This window comes from Rhinolophus sinicus, linkage group LG07 (genome assembly GCF_036562045.2).
Source record: "Rhinolophus sinicus isolate RSC01 linkage group LG07, ASM3656204v1, whole genome shotgun sequence".
In the NCBI taxonomy this organism is placed as follows: Eukaryota; Metazoa; Chordata; class Mammalia; order Chiroptera; family Rhinolophidae; genus Rhinolophus; species Rhinolophus sinicus.
The window spans coordinates 88285328-88304757 of NC_133757.1; the positions used below are offsets into that span (position 1 = coordinate 88285328).

Genomic DNA, 19430 nt, shown 5'->3' on the forward strand with positions numbered 1-19430 from the left:
TAGACCTCTGCTGACCCACCCAATTCTGAAGGGAGAGCGAGGAAAGCTGGAAGGAGGGGGAACCAAACTCCTGAAGCCCTGGGAGCCTGTCCGTGGCCTGGAGGACTGCCAGCCTCGGCCCCATAACCCCAGCTATGCCAGGACAGCGCTGCTCTGGCAGATGCTGTGATGCTGTCAGTCTGCCACATGCTTTCCAAAGCAGCTGTTTCTCCTGCGGAAGTCCCCGCGTTCCAGCAGGGGACTGGGACCCCAGGGATGGAATCGGGACCTCCGTGAGAAGAAGAGGCAGAAATGTGGGCTGAAGTGCAGTTGTTGCTCTTTCCTCTCACTTTCCCCTCACCACCACTTCAGAGCAGAGAATTGGATCCTTCCTTCAGGGCGCCTGGCCTAATGTTCTGGCTGTTTCTCTGGCAGAGTGGAGCATATCTGCCATTTGGCAGCCTTGGAATAAACCCAGGAGACGCTTCTCCCTTTGTATTTCCCCTTAGGCTTTTTAAAATGTTTTCCCTTGACCCATACTCTGATAACTTCACCAGGCTTTCCTGCCAGTGCCAAAGACGGGCTCCGTTTCCTGGATCTCCACTGAATGTACTTTCCCTTGACCCCAGCTGGTACTTGTGGCTGGTGTTACCCTTTTTAGTCTTTGTCGTAGTAAGCTAGGATAGGGAGACCGAAGCCCATGATATTACCCTTCTTTGTTCTTTATGGCCTTATCTGAGAGTAGCTTTTCTCAGGACCCTTAGCGTGTGGTATGTTACAGGGCCCTGGGGGCAATGTACTTATTTTACTCATTCATTTGATCATTCATTCAGTTCTTACTATGTGCATAAAACTAGACTATAAGCTCCATGAGATCATAGAATGAGTCTTTCTTGTTCATCCTGATGGCCATAGAACCCAGGCATAAAGGAGGTCCCTGTTTACTGAATATTCATTCAGTGGAAGGTTCAAAATAGCACTGTGCGTAGTGCAGTAGGTACAGGAGTTACAAAGAAGCGTAATATCCCATCCCTGCCTTTGAGGTGCTTAATGTGTCATAATCAGAAAGCCAGATGTATACACATCAAAGTTAATCAACCTGTACCCTTTACCAAGCGGAGTTTACTTCAGTAACAAAAGGATGGCTCTGTCTTAGGAAATGTATTTGATAGTTCTTCACAATACTAGTTCGTAGGAGAACAAACTGGTCATCTAAAGGCATGCTGAAAAGGCATTGATATAATTCAAAATTCCAATCTTTGTATCTTTTCATAAACTAGGAACAGGAAGATATTTGAAAAATCATTTTATTTTTTAAATCATGTCAAAACAACTGGCTAGCTATACACTCAAACTCTAAATGGAGTAAAGATTTAAATATAAAAAATAAACCACTAAAATTCACATGGAATTGCAAGGGATGCAGGATAGCCAGAACAATCTCAATAAAGAACAAAGTTGGAGGACTCATACTTCCCAATCTCAAAACTTACTGTAGATCTACAGTAATTAAGACAGTACCGGCATGAAGATAGACCTGTAGATCAATGGAGTAGAATTGAGAGTCCAGAAATAATTTTTTATTTTTATGGTCAGTTGATTTTTAACAAGGATGCCAGGACAGTTCAACAGAGAAGAAATAGTCTTTTCAACAAACAGTTCTGGGACAACTGGATGTCCACATGCAAAAGAATTGAAGGTGGACCCTTACCTCACACCATAACAAAAATTAACTCAAAATGGACCGAAGATCTAAATGTAAGAGCTGAAATTATAGAACTCTAAGAAGAAAACATAGAGATGAATCTTCATGACCTTGGATTTGGCAAAGAATTCTTAGATATGATACCAAAAGCATAAACAACAAAAGAAAAAAATAGATTATAGACTTATTCAAAATCTAAAGTTCTTGTGCTTCAAAGGACATCATTAAGAAAGTGAGAAACTCACAAAAGGGAAAAAATATTTGCAAATGATATATCTGATTAGGGACTGGTACCCAGAAATATAAAGAACTTTTTATAAGTTAACAATAAAAAATAAAACACCCATTTTAAAAATAGGCAAAGGACTTGAATAAATGTTTCTCCAAAGAAGATATACACATGACCAATAGGTACATAAAAAGATGCTCAGCATCATTAGTTATTAGAGAAATGCAAATCAAAGCCACAGTACAATAGCCCTCATACCAATAGAATGGATAAAATTGTAAAAGACAGACAATGACCAGTGTTGGTGAGGAGATGGAGAGATTGGAATCCTCATACGCTGCTGGTAGGAATGTAAAATGGTGCAACCACTTTAGAAAACAGTGTGGCAGTTCCTCAGAATGTTAGACATAGACTTACCATGTGGCCCAGCAATTCATTCCTACAAACATACCCAAGCGAAATGAAAATATGTCTACACAAAAATCTGTAAACGAATGTCCATAGCAGCATTATTCATAATAGCCCCAAAGCGGAAACAACCCAGATGTCCATCACCTTATGAATGGATAAACAAAATGTGGTGTAGCCATACAATAGAATATTATTCAGTGATAAAAAAGGAATGAAGTACTAACACATGCTACAACAGGCATAATCCTTAAAAACATTTGCTAAGTGAAAGAAGTCAACACAAAAGGCTACATATTATATAATTCCATTTATACGAAGTGTCCAGAAGGGGCAAATCCACAGAGACAGAAAGTAGATTAATGGTAGCCTCGGGGGCTGTGGGGATAGGGGAAATGAGGGGTGATAGCTACTAGAAACCAGATTCTTTTTGGGGTGATGAAAATTTCCTGAAATTCGATAGTGGTGATTAGTTGCACAACTCTCCAAATATACTTTAAAAGGATGAATGTAATGGTATGTGAATTATATCTCAATAAAGCTGCTATTTAAAAATTAATTACTCAGGTTCTGAGTAAAGGTGACAGATCAAATACATACATCTAATTTATCTCCCTCACAAATCCCACACAAAGCACAGTAAAGCAATTTTTTAAAGGCATAAATCTACAAATTCAGGGAGAACAGAAGCGACATGAACAACATTTGGTAACTGGAATACAATTACATGAGGTGACTGACTTAGCAGTTCCACAAAAGCCTAAACTGACATTTAGGAAAATCAAGAGCCATCCAATTTACATCACAGAATCCTCAAAGGTTCAGGAATTGGTGGCACTAGGTACTTCTAGAAGTGGAGTGAAGCTGAGCCCTGAGATCAGGAGGTTGGTTGAAAACTGTTCATGATTAAGTTGAGAGCCCTACCATCTCCTCGACTCACTAAGACTGTCCCTGCCTCACCAAGACTGTCCCTGCCTCACCCTACCAAAAGAATGAAGGGACCCCACTCCTGGAGAGTGTGAAGCGGAGTTTCTATCCTAGGGCACACAAAGTGGATTTACTGTGACACTAATAAAGCTTAACCTTCAGGGCCCTTTGCTTGCATGGACCAAGGCCCTTAGAAGGAGCCCTAGGCATGTGTTCATATGATCCTGTGTTTTATAAACTTTGGAATGTATTTATGCTGCTCTCAGTTAAGAAAACCTCTGCCTTCCTCCTTTTTCTTCTTAGGCAGCTTTGGAGTAGCCTACGCCTTTTGGGGGATAGGACAGGGGGTAGAGGTTGAATTGGGAATATGCTGTTTTAGCTGCAGTTTGTAAAGACATTTTTGGAAACCGTTAATAAAACAAGTGAGAAATTACAGCTTCCTGAGTTGGAAATATACAAAGTATTGTGGGGTTTTTTGTTCTTTTTTTTTTTTGCTTGTTTTTTGTTTTTGGTCATTTTAAAATTTATTTTAAAACTAAGGAGAAAATTGAATAAAAAATAGAACACAAAAGTGACAAAGGTGAGCAATTAAATCAGTATATTCTGAAATCAAGTAAAGTGTAACAAAATATTTTAAAATTGTACCAAAAGGTAGTGATTAAGAGAACGAGATCAATTTTAAATAGGAGTGATGATTGTTTGATAATCCAAAATGAAGAGGAAAAGCAAATCATAGAACACATTGATAAAACATGTCAATTCCTGGTGGACATAACATGAAAGGCATAAGGAAGATAGCATAGAACTCATGATACGCCCTCCAACAAGGATACCAGTGACAAATCAGTTAATCTCATTAACGCAGACAGCGTTAAAATTAGTCACCGTACAAGAAAGCTTGAAATGTGCCCTGAAATCATAGTTTATTTATGAAAGAAACATGAAATTTTCCTAAATTTTACAACAATCCTAAAATTTATATATTACAAGTAAGTTGGGAAAAAAGCTTTTCTGAACTGTCAGTAATAGAAAACAAATTTCAATCAACCATACTAGAGGAAAGGCTGAATTATCTTTCTTTTTTCTCAAACAGTGTTACCAAATCTGTGTCACATGAAGAGTCAATCATAGACTATGCAGCCAAAAAGTGCAGGCAAATAAATATAGAGGTGTATCAGACAGATGATTGATAAAAACAGTAGGTTATTCTTGATTTTCTGGTGTTCATGTTATTTGTAAGCTTTTATAACTTGTTATTTATTATGCTCTTTTCTCCGTCTCAATAAATACTCACTTTCACGCCTATTTTTATATGTGTAATTTTTGTATTCTTTTTCTTTAAGAGGCCATGCAAAATTGTGTAAGCTTCAGGCCCACAAAACCCAGACCCACTTCAAGCAGAGTTGAGGGCAGGCCTACCATACTGAAGGCAGGAGGATGAAGTGAATGAATGCATGCAGAGTGCACACACACACACACACACACACACACACGCCTCTTCTACTGACTGAGCTCCCAGAATGCCAAGCTGGACCTTTATTCCCAAGGCAAGAGAGTGGAAGAGTCTTCTTTAGGGAATTTTACCTGCTTAGAAGAAAAGACTAGATACTGACATCGGGGTTCCCCACAAAACTGCTCAGCCAGACCACCGTACACAATAGACCAGGGGTGTCCAAACTTTTTTCAACGGTTTTCACCAAGGGCCATATGCAGTAAAATACACAAACAGCCGGGCCACTCACTCGAAGTGAAGTACGTATTGCCTCACCTGGTTTATTTAAGTAAACAAAGTATATTTTTGGAATTTGCTGCAGATCAATTAAAAATGGATTGCGGGGCACAGTTGGCCCACGGGCCACAGTTTGGACACCCCTGCAATAGACAGACATTATCCATATACTTACATCTTCCAGTCAGCTTTTTTTTTTTGTCCCTAGTCATATATATGAGTAGATAACTAAGAATTACCACACATCCAAGGGAAGTATCTAGTATGAAAAAAGGAGACTAAAACAAACAAACAAACAAAAAAAGCAAGTCGAAGGGAAACAGAGTGTAAAAGAAACTTTTCTAAAGTTATTAAGATCTTCAGATAAGGCATCCATGAAATAAAAACAGAATACAATGAAATAGGACATCCTGAAAATTAAAATGAGCTGTTGGAAATTAAAAATATGATAGCAGACCTGAAAAACTCTTTAGAAGTATTAGAAGATAAGGAAATATTGAAAAATAGAGGACAAATCAAGGAAGGTCAGCATCAGAATTATAAAAATTTCAAAATAAGAAACAGAAAATGGGGGGGGGGGTTAAATCAACAACAAGAACATTTTTTAAAATCCCAGAACTGAAGATTATAAATCGCTAAATTGAAAGAGTCCTGTTGAGTACCCCAGCAAAATGGATGAAATTAACCCTCAGGGTACATCGTGAAATTTTATACGAACATATGAATCGACAAGCTTGCATAAAGAAAAAAAGCAGGTCACATACAAAGGATGGAAATCAGAGTGGCTTTAGACTTCACCACCACAGCAGTACTGGGAAATGAGATACCAATGAAGCAGTGCCTTTGAGATTCTGAAAGAAATTATGTCCAGTCTGTAATTCTATACCCAGTCAAACTAACTAATGTGACAGTAGAATAAAAAGCGTTTTGGATGCAAAGTCTCAAAGATTACCTCCCACACACTTTCTCCACCAAAATGAGTTGTAAAGCAAGAAAGAGGAAGACACAGAATCCAGGTGTCAAAATTCTTGGGAGAAAGGTGAAAGAAATTCTTGAGAAGAAGGTGAAAGGGAGCCCAGAATGCCCTCTGTACACCCAGGTGGAGGTGACCCATACAGACTGGAGCAGGCCAAAGTGGAAATGATAGAATACCTGATGGGGATGAATGTATTGAGAGTAGATTAGACAACTGAAAAAGAATTAGGAATAAACAGATAGAAAATTAAGCATGTGAAAGAAAAGTGACAGTTATTAATTGTAGGAAAAGCAAAAACTTAGGCATTGTCATTAGTTACGCATTGCTGTATAACAAATTATCCCACAACTTAGTGTCTCAAAAGAACAATGCCAGTTTCCATTGGTGAGGAATTGGGGAGTGGTTTAGCTGGAGAGTCTGGCTTGGGAACTCTGAAGATTACGAGTCAGTGCATCTGCCAGAACTGCAGTTTTCTGAAAGCTTGGCTGAGGCTGAACAATCTGCTGGCTGCCCTGTGTAAGAAGGAGAATACATCCCATTATGCTCCTAATAGTTTACTTAATATTGACCTAACCAAATCACAATATAACTCTGTTGAGAAGGGGAGTTGCAGTTGTACCTTTGTGCTATAGGGGTGGAGACCCAAAAGAGGTTTGTTTTTTTAGTTAAATCTTCCCCTTCCAAAATAAAAAGTCAACAGCTAGTGCCTAAAACCTAACACTCAAGAAGTAACAAATACAAGCATTTATGCGGAGATGCAAAGGTGCAGACCAGATACCCAGCGGAGTTAAAGTACTTGTGTTGGCAAATGAGAGGGTGCCTAGAGCCTAATATTAATATTTTATTCAACAAACCTTGGTGTCTTATTCAACTATGCACATGTATAACTTTGATAAAAATAAACCTTAGGTTAATACAAGGAAATCAGAAAAGTAATACAGTAAATATAGGTGAAGTTTTATATTAGGGTGAGGGTCTTTCTCTCAGTGTGATGACACCAAAAAAAGAAATCATAAAGGAAGAAGAGACATTTGCTAGATTTGACTTCAGACTAATCAGAATTTCTGTACCTTACACACACACATTCAAAAGGGAAAGGCAAACCGCAAGCCAGGAAAAAATCCTGATAAACAGGCCAAAGGGCTGCTGGTAAGATGTAAACTATTCCAGTCTTTAAAAAAACATTAATTGTTTTCAATCTGTCTCTAGGGCAATTGGCAAATGTTTCAAAGCATTGAACATGTATATGTCCTTTGACCCAGCAATTCCAATTCTAAGAATTTATCCTATGTGACTAATCCTTGATGTGCACAAAGATTTAGCTATTAGAATTTTTGTTTATAATAGAAGAAAAATTTGAAATAGTTGAAGTGACCACCAATAAGTGATGTGGGTTACAAAAATAAAACTAGTAGTACAGGTATATGAATACTAGGTAGCTCTTAAAAGTCAGGCCGATGAAAAGTATATATTGACATATAAAAACATTCATGATGGGGGCTGGCCGGTTAGCTCAGTTGGTTAGTGTATGATGCTCGTAACATCGGGATTGCTGGTTCGATCCCCGCATGAGCCAGTGTGAGCTGCGCCCTCCACAACGAGGTTGAAACAACTACCTGACTTGGAGCTGATGGGTCCTCGAAAAACACACTTAAAGTTTAAAAAAAAAAACATGATGTTCCCTCTATTTTAAAATTTTATGTAAATTTGCACATATACACACATGTATGTACACACTTGAAATTCAGGGTATTAGTGTTTATTTTTCTTTGGGATGGTGTGTGTGTTTGTCCTTCGTGTTTTCCAAGTTTTTGACACTAATCAGGTGTTATTTTTGTAGTCAAGAAAACAAACAAGGGATTTTTTCAGTTTATTTCAAAAATATGAAAAGTGCAAAGAAAAAAACAGTAATCATATTCTCACCTCCTAGAATTAACCACTACTAACCTTTCACATGTTTGCTTCAGTTTTTCTTTTCTTTCTGTAACTTTTTAAAATTAACACTAAAACAATAACCTTGGTTATGTTTTAGATAGGAGACTGTGGGGTGCTTTGGATTTTTTTCCTTCTTTTCGCTCCCCTCCCCCCCGCCCCATTCTGTCTTTTATACTTTTCTGTATTTCTCAAGTTTTCTCTGATGATCATGTTTTTACTTTTTAAAGGGATTAGCTGTTCTTTAAAATACATACAGTTCTTTAAAATATATACAGTCGGCCCTGTCTAGCCTCAGGTTTCGCATCCCAGGATTCAGTCAACTGCGTGTTGAAAACTGTATCCACGGATGCGGAGGGCCGACTGTCCGTTGTTCCCTGCCATTTGTACGAGGGACTTGAGCATCAGCAGGTTTGGGTATCTGCAGGGTTCGTTCCTGGTGCTGCTGTGGACAGAATGACCCTGGGTCAGTCACTGAAGCTCTCCAGATCTGCTTTCTCGTCTGAAATGAGGGGGTTGAACTGGAAACATTTCTATGGTAACTTACAGTTCTAAAAATACTGTGATTCTAAATTAAGATTTTGAGAGAAGCTGTGGCACCACAAATAATGGACTCTTAAGTTTCTAATTTCTTGGTACCTAGTCTATAGCACTAGATTCCAAGTTAGAATCATTTTGAAGACCACTCAGAATCCTTGAGCATTCTCATCCTACTCCCCATATTCTTGGAACAGAGATTCCATTTAGAACTGAAGTTTTAGATAAACTGAAGGGACCGTCTATTCTAACTCCTTTGTTGTTGTTTTTGTTATTATGAAATTTATTGCAGTGACGTTGGTTAGTAAAATTATGTAAGTTTCAAGTGTACATTTCTATACTACATCATCTGTATATCACAGTGTGTGCTCACCACCCAGAGTCAGTTCTGTCACCATATATTTGACCCCCTTTTCCCCCTTCAACCATCCCCAACTCCTTTATTTTGTAGTGTAAGAAACTGAGCTCCAGAGAGATGGTAATTTGTCCAAATCACAAAAGTAGTCAGAGGCAGAGACCAGGTTCCCTGATTCCTGATCTGGAGCTTTTTATACCACAACGTGCTTCGTGCAGAACAGGATCGATCTTTTCACAATGCCACCAGGACCTCATTTGCACTGTCACCAAAATGGTCCTTGCGGGCAATTGTTCACATCCAAAACCATTGTGTCAGTCAACTGCAGTCCGATTTGGGGGAAAGTAACTGGGGGCCCAGGGAGGGGACTGAGGAGCTCATCTCCCCTTAACCTTTCCTCTTTAGGTCCAAGAAAGGGAAATGGCAATTTCATTTTTTCTTGCCTTTTCAGTTCGATAGCTTACCTTTCCCCCTGGTAATTATATAGCCAGAGATTATTTGTTTACAGAAGCCATGTGAAATCAGCCATCTCCCAAAGGGTTAACGCTCCCAAATTACGGGGTGGGTTAACAATAAACAGGATGTCCTCCAGAAATTAAATTTAAACCACTGTGACTCAGGCTGGCCCATCCTCTAACCAGATCACTGTCTGGGGTTATTATCGGTGGTTAATTATACCGTTGGGTTTAGCAACAGCGTTGGTCAGTTTGGGCCAAGAGAAGCCAGGCTCTGGGAGAAGGGGGTGTGGAGGGAAGGGGTCTGGTGGAGGGGGTGGGTGCAGAGTGGAAGCGGGAAGTTTGAATGAAAGAGAGAAAGTAGTGGAGTGGTGGTCTAACCTGTGCCCCCAGGGCTCCTGCTGTGGCCCTCTTCCCTGAGCTGGTGCCCAGCCTGCTTGCCTCACTCCTCCCTGGGGGGCTGAAGCCGAGCTGTCTGTAACTGCTGGGGTGCACTGTGTGCTTTCTAGCCTGGCCGCACTGCTTTTCTCAGAATTGTAGAATCACAATTTTCAGTGCCTTAAGGAAGCTCCTAGATTATCTAGTTTAACCCTCTTGCTTCACGGATTAGGAAATGAAGGCACAGGCCAGTGGTTACCTGCTGAAAGAGCAGCGTGTGCAGGGGAGGTGGAGGCAGGGCTGGTGCTCAAGCTGAGATACCTAAGCAGTGACTATCCTCCCGTTAAGCCAAGCTGTCTTCCATTTCCAAGTGGGGAATGTGAGGTGCAGAGCTTCCTAGCAAGTTCAAGGCAGGCTTGGGCTGGGTTTTAGATTCTTCCCGGAGTTAGCTGCACTTAGATTTTGTCAGTTCTCATGGGAAATAACCCAGCCTGGCTGGTCCTTGATGCTCCTACAAGTTAAGTCGTCATCGCTCCCCAGCCATAGAAGCTCTTCAGATGCAGTTTGTCCCTCTGTAGAGAAGGAGTGAAGCACCTAATATAGATGATACGTGGCTTTTATGGTGTTTTTAATGTTATGTTTTCAAGGATGATAGCGATCCAAGTGAGCCTGTAATTTCTGACTTTGCAGCTCCTCAAGACACAAGGTTTATGGTGACTGTTACTTGTCCAGTATCTCCCCTTTCCTGCCTTGACCTTGGCAGGGGATTTAAACAATGGCCTGTTAGTAGGAAAGATGCCGTGGGGCAAAAGGCGGTGCCCAGGACATCTGTGTGACACAGTCCGCCGGAGGCTGACTGTCCCAGAGCCCTCCGGGCTGCTCCACATCCTAGACCCACAGGGACGTGGTTCGAGCGGCGGGGAGCAAGCCGCGGCCACTGGTCTTTACCCTCCTGGAGGGCAAGTGGCCTGTACTTCATCAGTTCTTTGCAGCTACATCCTTCCCCGTTTCTCCTAATATCCCCCTGTGTCTCTTTCTCTTACAGGATTCCTTTCAAGATTGGGCAGCCCAAGAAACAGATTGTCCCCAAAACAGTGAGTAACCCGATTCTTTTATTCTGAGAGTCCCTTCTGTCTCACGCGGCCTTCGCATAGAAGCAGGGCATTGACTCAACAATCCTGGGGCTCAGAAGAAGGCAGAACCTAGGTCTTACCATTGGAGCTCCACAACCTCGCATAGACCGGGGCTTGCAGGGACCTCTGGTCCTGGGACATTCTGCCCATCTCTGGGATTGGTTGCACAGTTGGCGCGTTCCTAAGAGGGCACCTGAAACAGACCGCTGCCAAGGACACATCCCAGGAGGCCTTTATCCCGGGCCTCTTCAGGCCGTGTGAAAGACCAGGAAGCTTCTCCCGGGCCCCAGGCCCCGGGTCCCTTTCTCTGCACTGTTAACTGCATTCCTAGCCAGGACCCAGAGTCACTCAGTCACTCAGCATGGGGGGGAATAATTGAATCCAACCCCCCTTGTAAGCCCACAGTTTCTATCCCTATTTTCTCTCTAGAAAGGGATGGGGAAAAAATCATAGCTTCTTAGAAAGTTGCAGCTGGAAGCCCTTAAGAGATCATTTAGTCCAACCTCCTGATTTTTCCTGATGAGGAAACCAAGACTATGGCATTTCAGTGACTTGTTAAGGTTAGAGAAAGCTAATGCTGACAGAGCTGGAATTAGAACTCACGTCTGAGCCTCCGTTCAATATCCCTTCCATTGCTTTGTGCTGCCTCCCTCAGGCAGCATAGGTTTGGGGGTTCTAGTAAAGAATGGCCGCTTCAGCCCCCTCACCCACACCTCTGAGCGAGGCTCTTGGTGTTAACGTGGGAGATTGTAACTATAGGGCATCTCCCGTGACCGCTCCAGGAAGCCTGTCATCCCAGCCCCAGGCGGTTCTCCTTGTCTGAATAACCTCATCCCTCCTTGGCTCAGGACTCAGAACTACAGGAAAGATGTTGCTTCCATTGGCGGGAAGGGGAACTCAGCACACATCTGACCAATGGCTCTATCTTTGGGGAGTCCAAAGTGAGGTCACTTAAAAGGAAATGGGCCCGTGTTAAAAGCGCCCTCCTGTTTGCAAGCAAAGGCAGGCCGAGGACAGACTGAGAGTTGACCTCCCATGCAGAGGCTGACCATCTGTGGAGGCTCTCGGCTGAAGCACAGAGGATCTGGGCGTACAAAACGCTGAGCTCTGGCCGGCTCCAGGAAGTGGGAAGGTGTGGCTTTGAGTCTCCAGAGTTTAATCCAGGGCAGATCTGAAAGGGAAGTGGTTTGGAGAAGGGTCTTCTTTTCCCAACACTCACTACCAAAAAACAATAAAGCAAAACAAACAAACAAAAAAAGCAACTCCCCAACCTTGATCAAGGTGGCCTGTCCTCCACAGAAAAGTAGGAGCTACAATGCAGTGTCTAGCTTCTTTGCCAGAGTTTGTTGATGGAAAGATCTGTGGGTGTTTTAGTCTGAGGAGTGGCAGGGACTCCCCAGGGGGAGGGCAGATGCACAGCCTGAGAAAACCCTCGCCTGTGTGGCCCTCCATGGGCTGTGGCTCCCTCTCCCCTTCCTAGCATCAGTCTCTCTCGCTCGCTCGGGATGGAACTGTGGTCCTTAACTGTGGCATCACCCCGCCCCTCGCCCCCCAGCACACTGGGCCTCAAGTATTGGGTGAGAAACGGAAGGCTCCCTGCTTAGATTCCCATCCTGGCTCTGGTGTTTTCTGTGTGACCTTAGGCAAGTTCCTCACCCTCTCTGAGCCTCACTTTTCTTCTTTATGAAGGGAGGGGATGCTGGGACCTGTGGCCTTGATGTCTGATGAGTCTCACGTGAGGTGACGTATAGGCAGCAGTTCACACAGTGCCTGGCACTAGTAAGACCTCAATAAATCCTGACTACATCGCAGAAAGACAGTCAGTTTGACTCTTTATAAACCACCAAGGACTCTGCTGGTCCCAGCAGCTAGATTCCCCAGTGCGTGAATTGCAGGCTGGGACAGAGTTATTGGCTTCCTCAACTCCCAGGCGGCACGGAAGTATCTGCAGCAAGACCTGCCTCTTCAGCGTCTTGCCCTCCACCCACAGGCGCCCCCCCACCCCCACCCCCAACCAGTCTGGGGCTGTCTCAGCATCTCCACAGCTGTCCCCAACAGTGGTGACACACTCTGTTGTTCGTATCCAGGCACTTCCAGGGAGGGGAGCAGATGGGGCTGACTGGGTTATTGGAAGTCACGGCTCCCCTGTCATGGGAAGAAATGCTCATGTTATCTTCAGGGAGTTTCGGGAGGTTTTTGGCTCAAGGCACCTAACTGTCAGACACAAAGAAAGCATTGTGTGTCTGCCCTCACCGTTCTCCTGTGCCCAGGTTATTAACGCAGATTCCATTATCGTCACGGCCGTGGCTGGAATGGCAGGTTCTCTGCAGGCGCTGACCAGTGGCACTGAAATGGACGAACAGAAGCCCCCCACCTCCCCACCTCATTCCCCTCTGCCCCCCTCCCCGCCCCGGTCCCATAAAGTAGCTGGAGCAGCTTAGTGTGGCTAAAAGAAGTTGTGCTTCCCTCTGTAGCCTGGGAGGCTGGGAGAGCCCTCTGAAGTGAGGGTTGCCCTGGGTCTTGCACACAAAGGAAAGCGCACACCTAGACTCCTAGCTAGGTGTGTGCTGGGAAGTCAGGCAGAAGAGAGCCCCACCACATGGAGCCTTCACTTGAGAAAGATTTCCAGGTGCAAAGTGGAGGGGCCCTCAGCCCCACTCCTGTCCTATTGTAACGTGCCAGAGGGAGGCTGCTTTCTTCCCCCCACCAGCAACCTTACAGAAGGGCGCCTCAGCTGGCCTCGTTTTCCGCTTCACCGGGAGTGTAGGTTTGGGTGGGAACTCAGCCCATTCATTCAGTGAACAAGTCCTGAGCTCCTGTCACATGCCGGCCTGGCTCGAAACTGGGGAGAGCGGTGCGCTGTCCATTCCCTCCCTTCCACCCTGAGCTTTCTAGATTGCAGGCAGTGGGGAGCTGCTGAGGCGGTTGTCCTGTGCTTGATTCTCCCTGCGCTAACCCCATCCCCCCCAGCCCCCCCCACCCGCCCGCTGTGACCTGCTGACAGCCCCGCACATGTGTTTACGCTTGCATTGTTGACTGGGGTCCAGCTGCTTTTTTGGCAGAGGCATCAAGCATTCAAAGATGTTCAGATCTTTTGTGTTTGGCTCTTTCCCTCAGGATGGATAGACCTTGGAATGAGACCCCGGTGTGTCCCTGTTTTCCCCTCTGAGGGGCTAGAATCCTGGTGGTATCCCTCGGGATCTTTCCCCAGTGAAGGAGAGAGATCTCAGGACTGTGAGCCATAGAAACAGCCCACACCTGCCTACCAGAAGCAGAGGAGGTGAAACGTTCATGACCTTCTCTTAGGCCGTTGGGTGGCCTTGAGCGGCATGAAGTCCAAGGACCAAGCTCCCACCCCGACACGTCCTAGCTTCTAGTGTGAGAACTCAAGTTTCTCATCAACCAGAATGATCCAAGCCCTTAGGAAACCTGCAGTCCTTCTCTGTGCAAGTCCAAGCAGTCCCAGCCAGGGAGACCAGGTGTGCTCTGACATCCCACACACATCAGCACACTCAGGGATTGCAACAGAGCGCCGGGAGCCAGGGCTGCAGTTCGGGCGGGCTGGCAGGCGCCCGCCTCCCCTCTCGGAGCACCTAGTCTGTGTTCTTAATCTTCAGGAGAGCTGCATTCTAGCCAACACATCTTTCATTTTAATTTTTAATTTCATCTTTTTTGGGGTGAAAAAACCACTTTTACTATGTAAAGACTATGCTCAGCTGTCACATCCTACGAAGCAGGAAAGGAGAAGCGTTCCGGAAGGGAGGCCCCAGCACAGCCCCCAGGCACAGGACTTCAGGCTTAGCCCAAATCGGGGGTATCCTCACTATCCGTGGGCCACGTGCTTTGTGCTGCTTCTCCTCTCCACCAGAGGGTCGCAGACCAGTCTGCACCCACACTGCAATGGTCCTCTCACCGCCCCAGTGTGGAGGAGGAGCAAGGCAGCGCCATCCATCGTGGGCCGGGCTCCCTGCTCTGCGCCCCACACCGACTGCTGCAATCCCCCCATCAGGCCTGGGAGGCTGATGCTGTTACCCCGTTTCCTTGTCAGCCCCTGAAATTTATGTGGGGTGAGGCCAGATGCAATATCCCGTTTTATTAGACAAGAAGCTGAGACTCAGAAATGTTAGGAAATGTTTTTAATGCTGCACAGTTATTAGGTTGGTGCAGAAGTAATTGCGGTTTAAAAGGTTAAGAATAGTTGCAAAAGCCACAATTAACTTTCGCACCAACCTAATAGTCTCAGTTCATGTCTTATCTGTCTCTGTCTGTTCCTCTCCCCACCTTCCTCCCAGCGCTGTTGGAAAAAGGACTTGACTTGACCAACCTCAGTGTAGACACTGAAGGGCCCCAGGAGGCCCCTTTGCTCCAGAACAAATCTCCCACCTGAAGTCGCACCAGAGACATTTAGCTATGACTGAATCCTGTCCAATTATAAATCCCTTGCAGTAGGCAACACTTTCAACTCTTAGCGGGCATATATACAGAGGGTGCCAGAAAAAATGTATACACATGTTAAGAAAGGAAAAAAGTGTATGAAAATTGTAATAACATATACCGATAACAAAAGATGAATACAGGTCGTGTGTATACAATTTTTTGGCAGCCCCAGTATATGCTTTCAGTAGGAGTGAATTGTGACCTTTTTGTTAAGAGCAGCTTTTGATGGGTCATCAGGAAGGCGATGATGAAAATGTTGGGTTCCTGGATAGAGAAAGAGTGGGTCTGCTGAAAAGAGGGGGAAAGACTGTAGGGTAGGAGGCTGGGGCACCATGCGAGGTTTTTTGGGTTTTTTTTATTTGTTTTGGTATTACAGTCTTGCTTTAATTTTTCAGTTGCAGTTGACATTCAATATTATTTTTATACTAGTTTCAGGTATACAGCATAGTGGTTAAGACATTTATATGATTTATGCAGTGATCTTCCCAATAAGTCTAGTACCCACCTGGCACCGTACATAGTTATTACAAGGTGAAAGCATTAAGAACTACAAGTTGGTAGTTACAAGATAGTCACGGGGATGTAAAGAACAGCATGGGGAATATAGTCAATAGTATTGTAATAACCAATGGCGAGTTCTACCTCACAGCTTGGTGTAAGGATCTAGACGCTAGGATCATAAAGTAAGGAAAAGACCATGGGTTCCTGCTTCTAAATTTTCCAGTTCAGAAGGTGACACGTTGTCGTGCCATGAGGACCTCAGCTGAGTCGGCTCCGTGTCATTCTCTCCCTGCACCCGCCTACGCCCTCCACAGGGCTTCCCACCGCTGCAGTTGTGTGTGTGTGTGTGTGTCAGAGAGAGAGAGAGAGAGAGGTCTCCTCCACCAGGGCCTATGTCTGTGTTAGACACCAGGGTATCCCTAGCACCTGGCAGAATGCATTGCGTTTAATAGGTGCTCATTAAATGTTTGTGGGATGAATGGATGTAGTTTTTTTAAAAAAGACCTTAACTAGGAGTCTGAATTCTAGCCTTGCTTTGCCACTCAGTAGCCCTGCGTCCTTATATATCAGTCACATCCTCTCTCTGGGCTTCATTCTCCTCACGTGTAACATGAAATAGTTGGCCTGAATAATGTCCTGCTCTTCTGTGACTTCATCAAGTTTACCGAGATCCAAACGTGGAGTGTGACGTTGATAGGATTTAGAGTACTCTTTCCCTGGGGCACCGTTGATGGAAGGGCCTGCTGGTGAAGAGCAGCGGGGCTTTGACAGTTTCTGGAAATTTGTACTCCCTGACCTTCAACCTGGAACGAGAGTGAAAGTCAGGATGTGGGACTCTCACTGGCAGGGGTCTCAGGGGAGCAGCCAAGAAACCATCTTTCTTAGGTCATGGCTTTAATTCCTCAGCAAACGCCTTTCTCCCTTTTGGTGGCATGACGGTTAAGAGCACAGGCCTGGGAGCTCGGCCCCTCATAGTGGCTGACCCTGCACAGGTAACTTCACCTCTGCCCCCGTGGCCACCTCAGCGCAGGGAGGGCCGTAAGTACCCCTGCCTCCTGGCTGACTTGTGGAGGAGAAGGCCTGGCTCGTGGAAGCTCGCAGGGAGCACTCGGTGAATGCAGCTGGTTTTACTTCTCCAGCAGCCTCAGCCCAGAGGCTCCACAGGCGGCCAGGGAGTGGTACTGCCTCTGCGGAAGAGAAGGAAGGAGAAACATCTCCTCGTCCCCTCCTTTAGGCTCTAAGATGTCACTTACTTCACAGCCCACCCCCCTGAGAGCCATTGCCGAGGCCCGTCTTACAGAGGGGGAAATTCAGGCAGGGACGTACAAGTCACTTTCTTGACTTCACCTGATATGTAGGTGGCAGAATTGGGTCCAGGACTCACACCCATTTGGTTTAAATATTGCTGGCATTGGGCAAATCCGATAACTAATGAGGAACGTAGAGAGCCTTGCAGGAGCCAGGAGTAATAGTATTTGTGTTTGGTCCATCCCAGTGCCCAGAGAGCAGGTATATGATCGTTCTGGGTCTACCCTGATCCTAGCAGGTGGAAGGACCTGTGAGGAAACCGGTGACAGGGAGGTGACCTTCTGGGGCCTCAGACCTGCCCGTTTCCTCTGTGCCCTGGGGCCTCCCTGGCTGAGGGTCTGTCACATTCGGAGCAGCTCACCTGCCACAGGAGGGGAGGGTGAGAAGAGGGACCACAGCTTCGCACCTCACTGCCTGTGGTGGAAGAACGGAGCCACAAACCGCTGATACGTGCCTGGCTGGCGCATCTAGGAGGGGAGTCTCTCGCCCTAAATCAAGCACTTAATTAATTTGGGAACACAGGCGTACTGTGTCATTACTGCCCTGTTGCTGCCTGTATGAACTGGACGGTATTGTTTCCACAGAAGGGGGAGGGCGTGGAGGGAGTGTCGGGAGGCTGGCAGATTTTTTCCAGCGTGTTGTCATTTCTCCAGTGATTGAGTTATCTATCTCGTTACAGGTGGAGAGAGACTTTGAAAGGGAGTATGGAAAACTCCAGCAGTGAGTGTCAAACCCCAGAAGGCTGGGGTGGGGGAGGGTCAGAGAAGGGCAGGCGCCTTCTGCCAGGTCTCACTTCCAGAACGGTTTTGTCTGCTCACCACCCGTTAGTGGGCTGGTCCCTGGCAGCCCCGGGCAGCTCAGTTCACCACCTGCCAGAAATCCCCCCCAAGTGATGGCTGTATGACCGTCGTTAATTCGTCGCCTGTGGGCGCTTGGCCTCATGCAGAGCTTGTAGTGGCCCTTCAGTTGATGGGGGGAAAGCCCCACAGAGAAGGGGCTGTTCTCCCCCTGACAGACATTCCAGAGTGTCAGGTTGGGCTTCCCTCAGGTAGATGGGAAGGGGGCCAAGAGCCAGTTGGCAATGCCAGGTGCCAGGCCTGTGCCCCTGCCTTGCAGGCTGGAAGAGCAGACCAGGAGGCTGCAAAAGGACATGAAGAAGAGCACCGATGCTGACCTGGGTAGGTGGCACATCCCCCGATTCTGGCCAGGACAGGGTGGGACCCAGGTGGACGCCCTCCTCCCTCAGTCACCTTAGGGCTGGCTTTGAAATAAGTGCACTTACTAGATACCCAACAGATGTCCTGTGGCTTGAAGTCACTCTTCACTTGCAGACCCGACTCACCCCTCTTCCCGGGCACAGCAGCAGCCACCACAGCTGGGTGGAGTGCTGGCTTCTGTGGTCTGTGCCACAGAGCCTCAGGCCAGGCCCGTCCAGAGGACATGGGCACGTCTGGACATGACCGCCCTCGCTCCTGGCCCGCAGTATCTCTGAACTATGTGTGTCGCAAGCCAAGGGTCTGCTTGTGGAGTCTGTCTTGCTGTTTTGAAGTCAGTTCTGAGTTAGCTGAATGGCATCTTTCTTTATCATTCCCCACTGCCTTTCCAGTAAGGGCGATGCTCTGACCTAGTGCTTCTTTTCCTTCTCATTACTGTGTGTCATTGAAACCAGGGCTTGCGTCGCTATACCAAATCTGGCTTTGTTTTGTCAATAAAGTTTTATTGGGACACAGCCACACCTACTCTTTAGGTATTGTTTGTGGCAGAGTTGAAGGGTGGCAACAGCCACCATGTGACCCGCCAAGCCTCAAATCTGGACTGTCTAGCTCTTTACAGTAGGTTTGCCACTCTGGGGTAGCGTACTGTGTTCCTCTGTCCCCCAAACAGTGCTGCCCTCCCAACCACCTGGAGAGGTGTTTTGTTTTTTTTAGTGCCTCCAGACTTACTGAATTAGAATGTTTGGAGCTACAAGTCTGCATTTCTTGCAGCTTCCCACCCAGACAACTCTGTTATAACCCAGAGTTTGGCACAATGTCATTGCAACAGATAAAGCTGCCCCAAAGAGCTACCCAGAACAGTGTCAGATGGTCAGGAATGAACGTTGTGCAATAAGGACTAGTGTCTTGCGGCTCTGTAGTACTTGGTGGTTTGGATGGCCTGCGGCCATGGGTGGAGGTCACCTGGGGGCAGGCCTCTGGACTGAGGGAGGACAGGGAGTCCTGAGGACAAAGCCTGGAAGCCTGTCTCTTCACAAGTTCACCGAGCTTTGACTTCTTACAGCCATGTCCAAATCTGCTGTAAAGATATCCTTGGACTTGCTATCCAATCCCCTCTGCGAGCAAGACCAGGATTTTCTGAACATGGTGACAGCGCTGGACACGGCCATGAAACGGATGGACGCCTTCAACCAAGAAAAGGTGACTGGGGTCTGAACCTCCCTCCCC

General features: G+C 45.9%; 1 protein-coding gene across 2 annotated transcripts in view; it reads left to right on the plus strand.

Annotated features, from left to right (window-relative positions):
* Positions 1-19430, plus strand: part of BIN3 (bridging integrator 3) — a 38314-nt gene that overhangs the window by 9404 nt on the left and 9480 nt on the right. For both annotated transcript variants that reach the window (XM_019714606.2, XM_074338236.1), the window contains exons 2-5: positions 10656-10704; positions 17669-17709; positions 18106-18167; positions 19267-19403. In XM_019714606.2, the coding sequence (XP_019570165.1) occupies positions 10656-10704; positions 17669-17709; positions 18106-18167; positions 19267-19403 (289 nt within the window). The remainder of the gene's footprint in view (positions 1-10655; positions 10705-17668; positions 17710-18105; positions 18168-19266; positions 19404-19430) is intronic.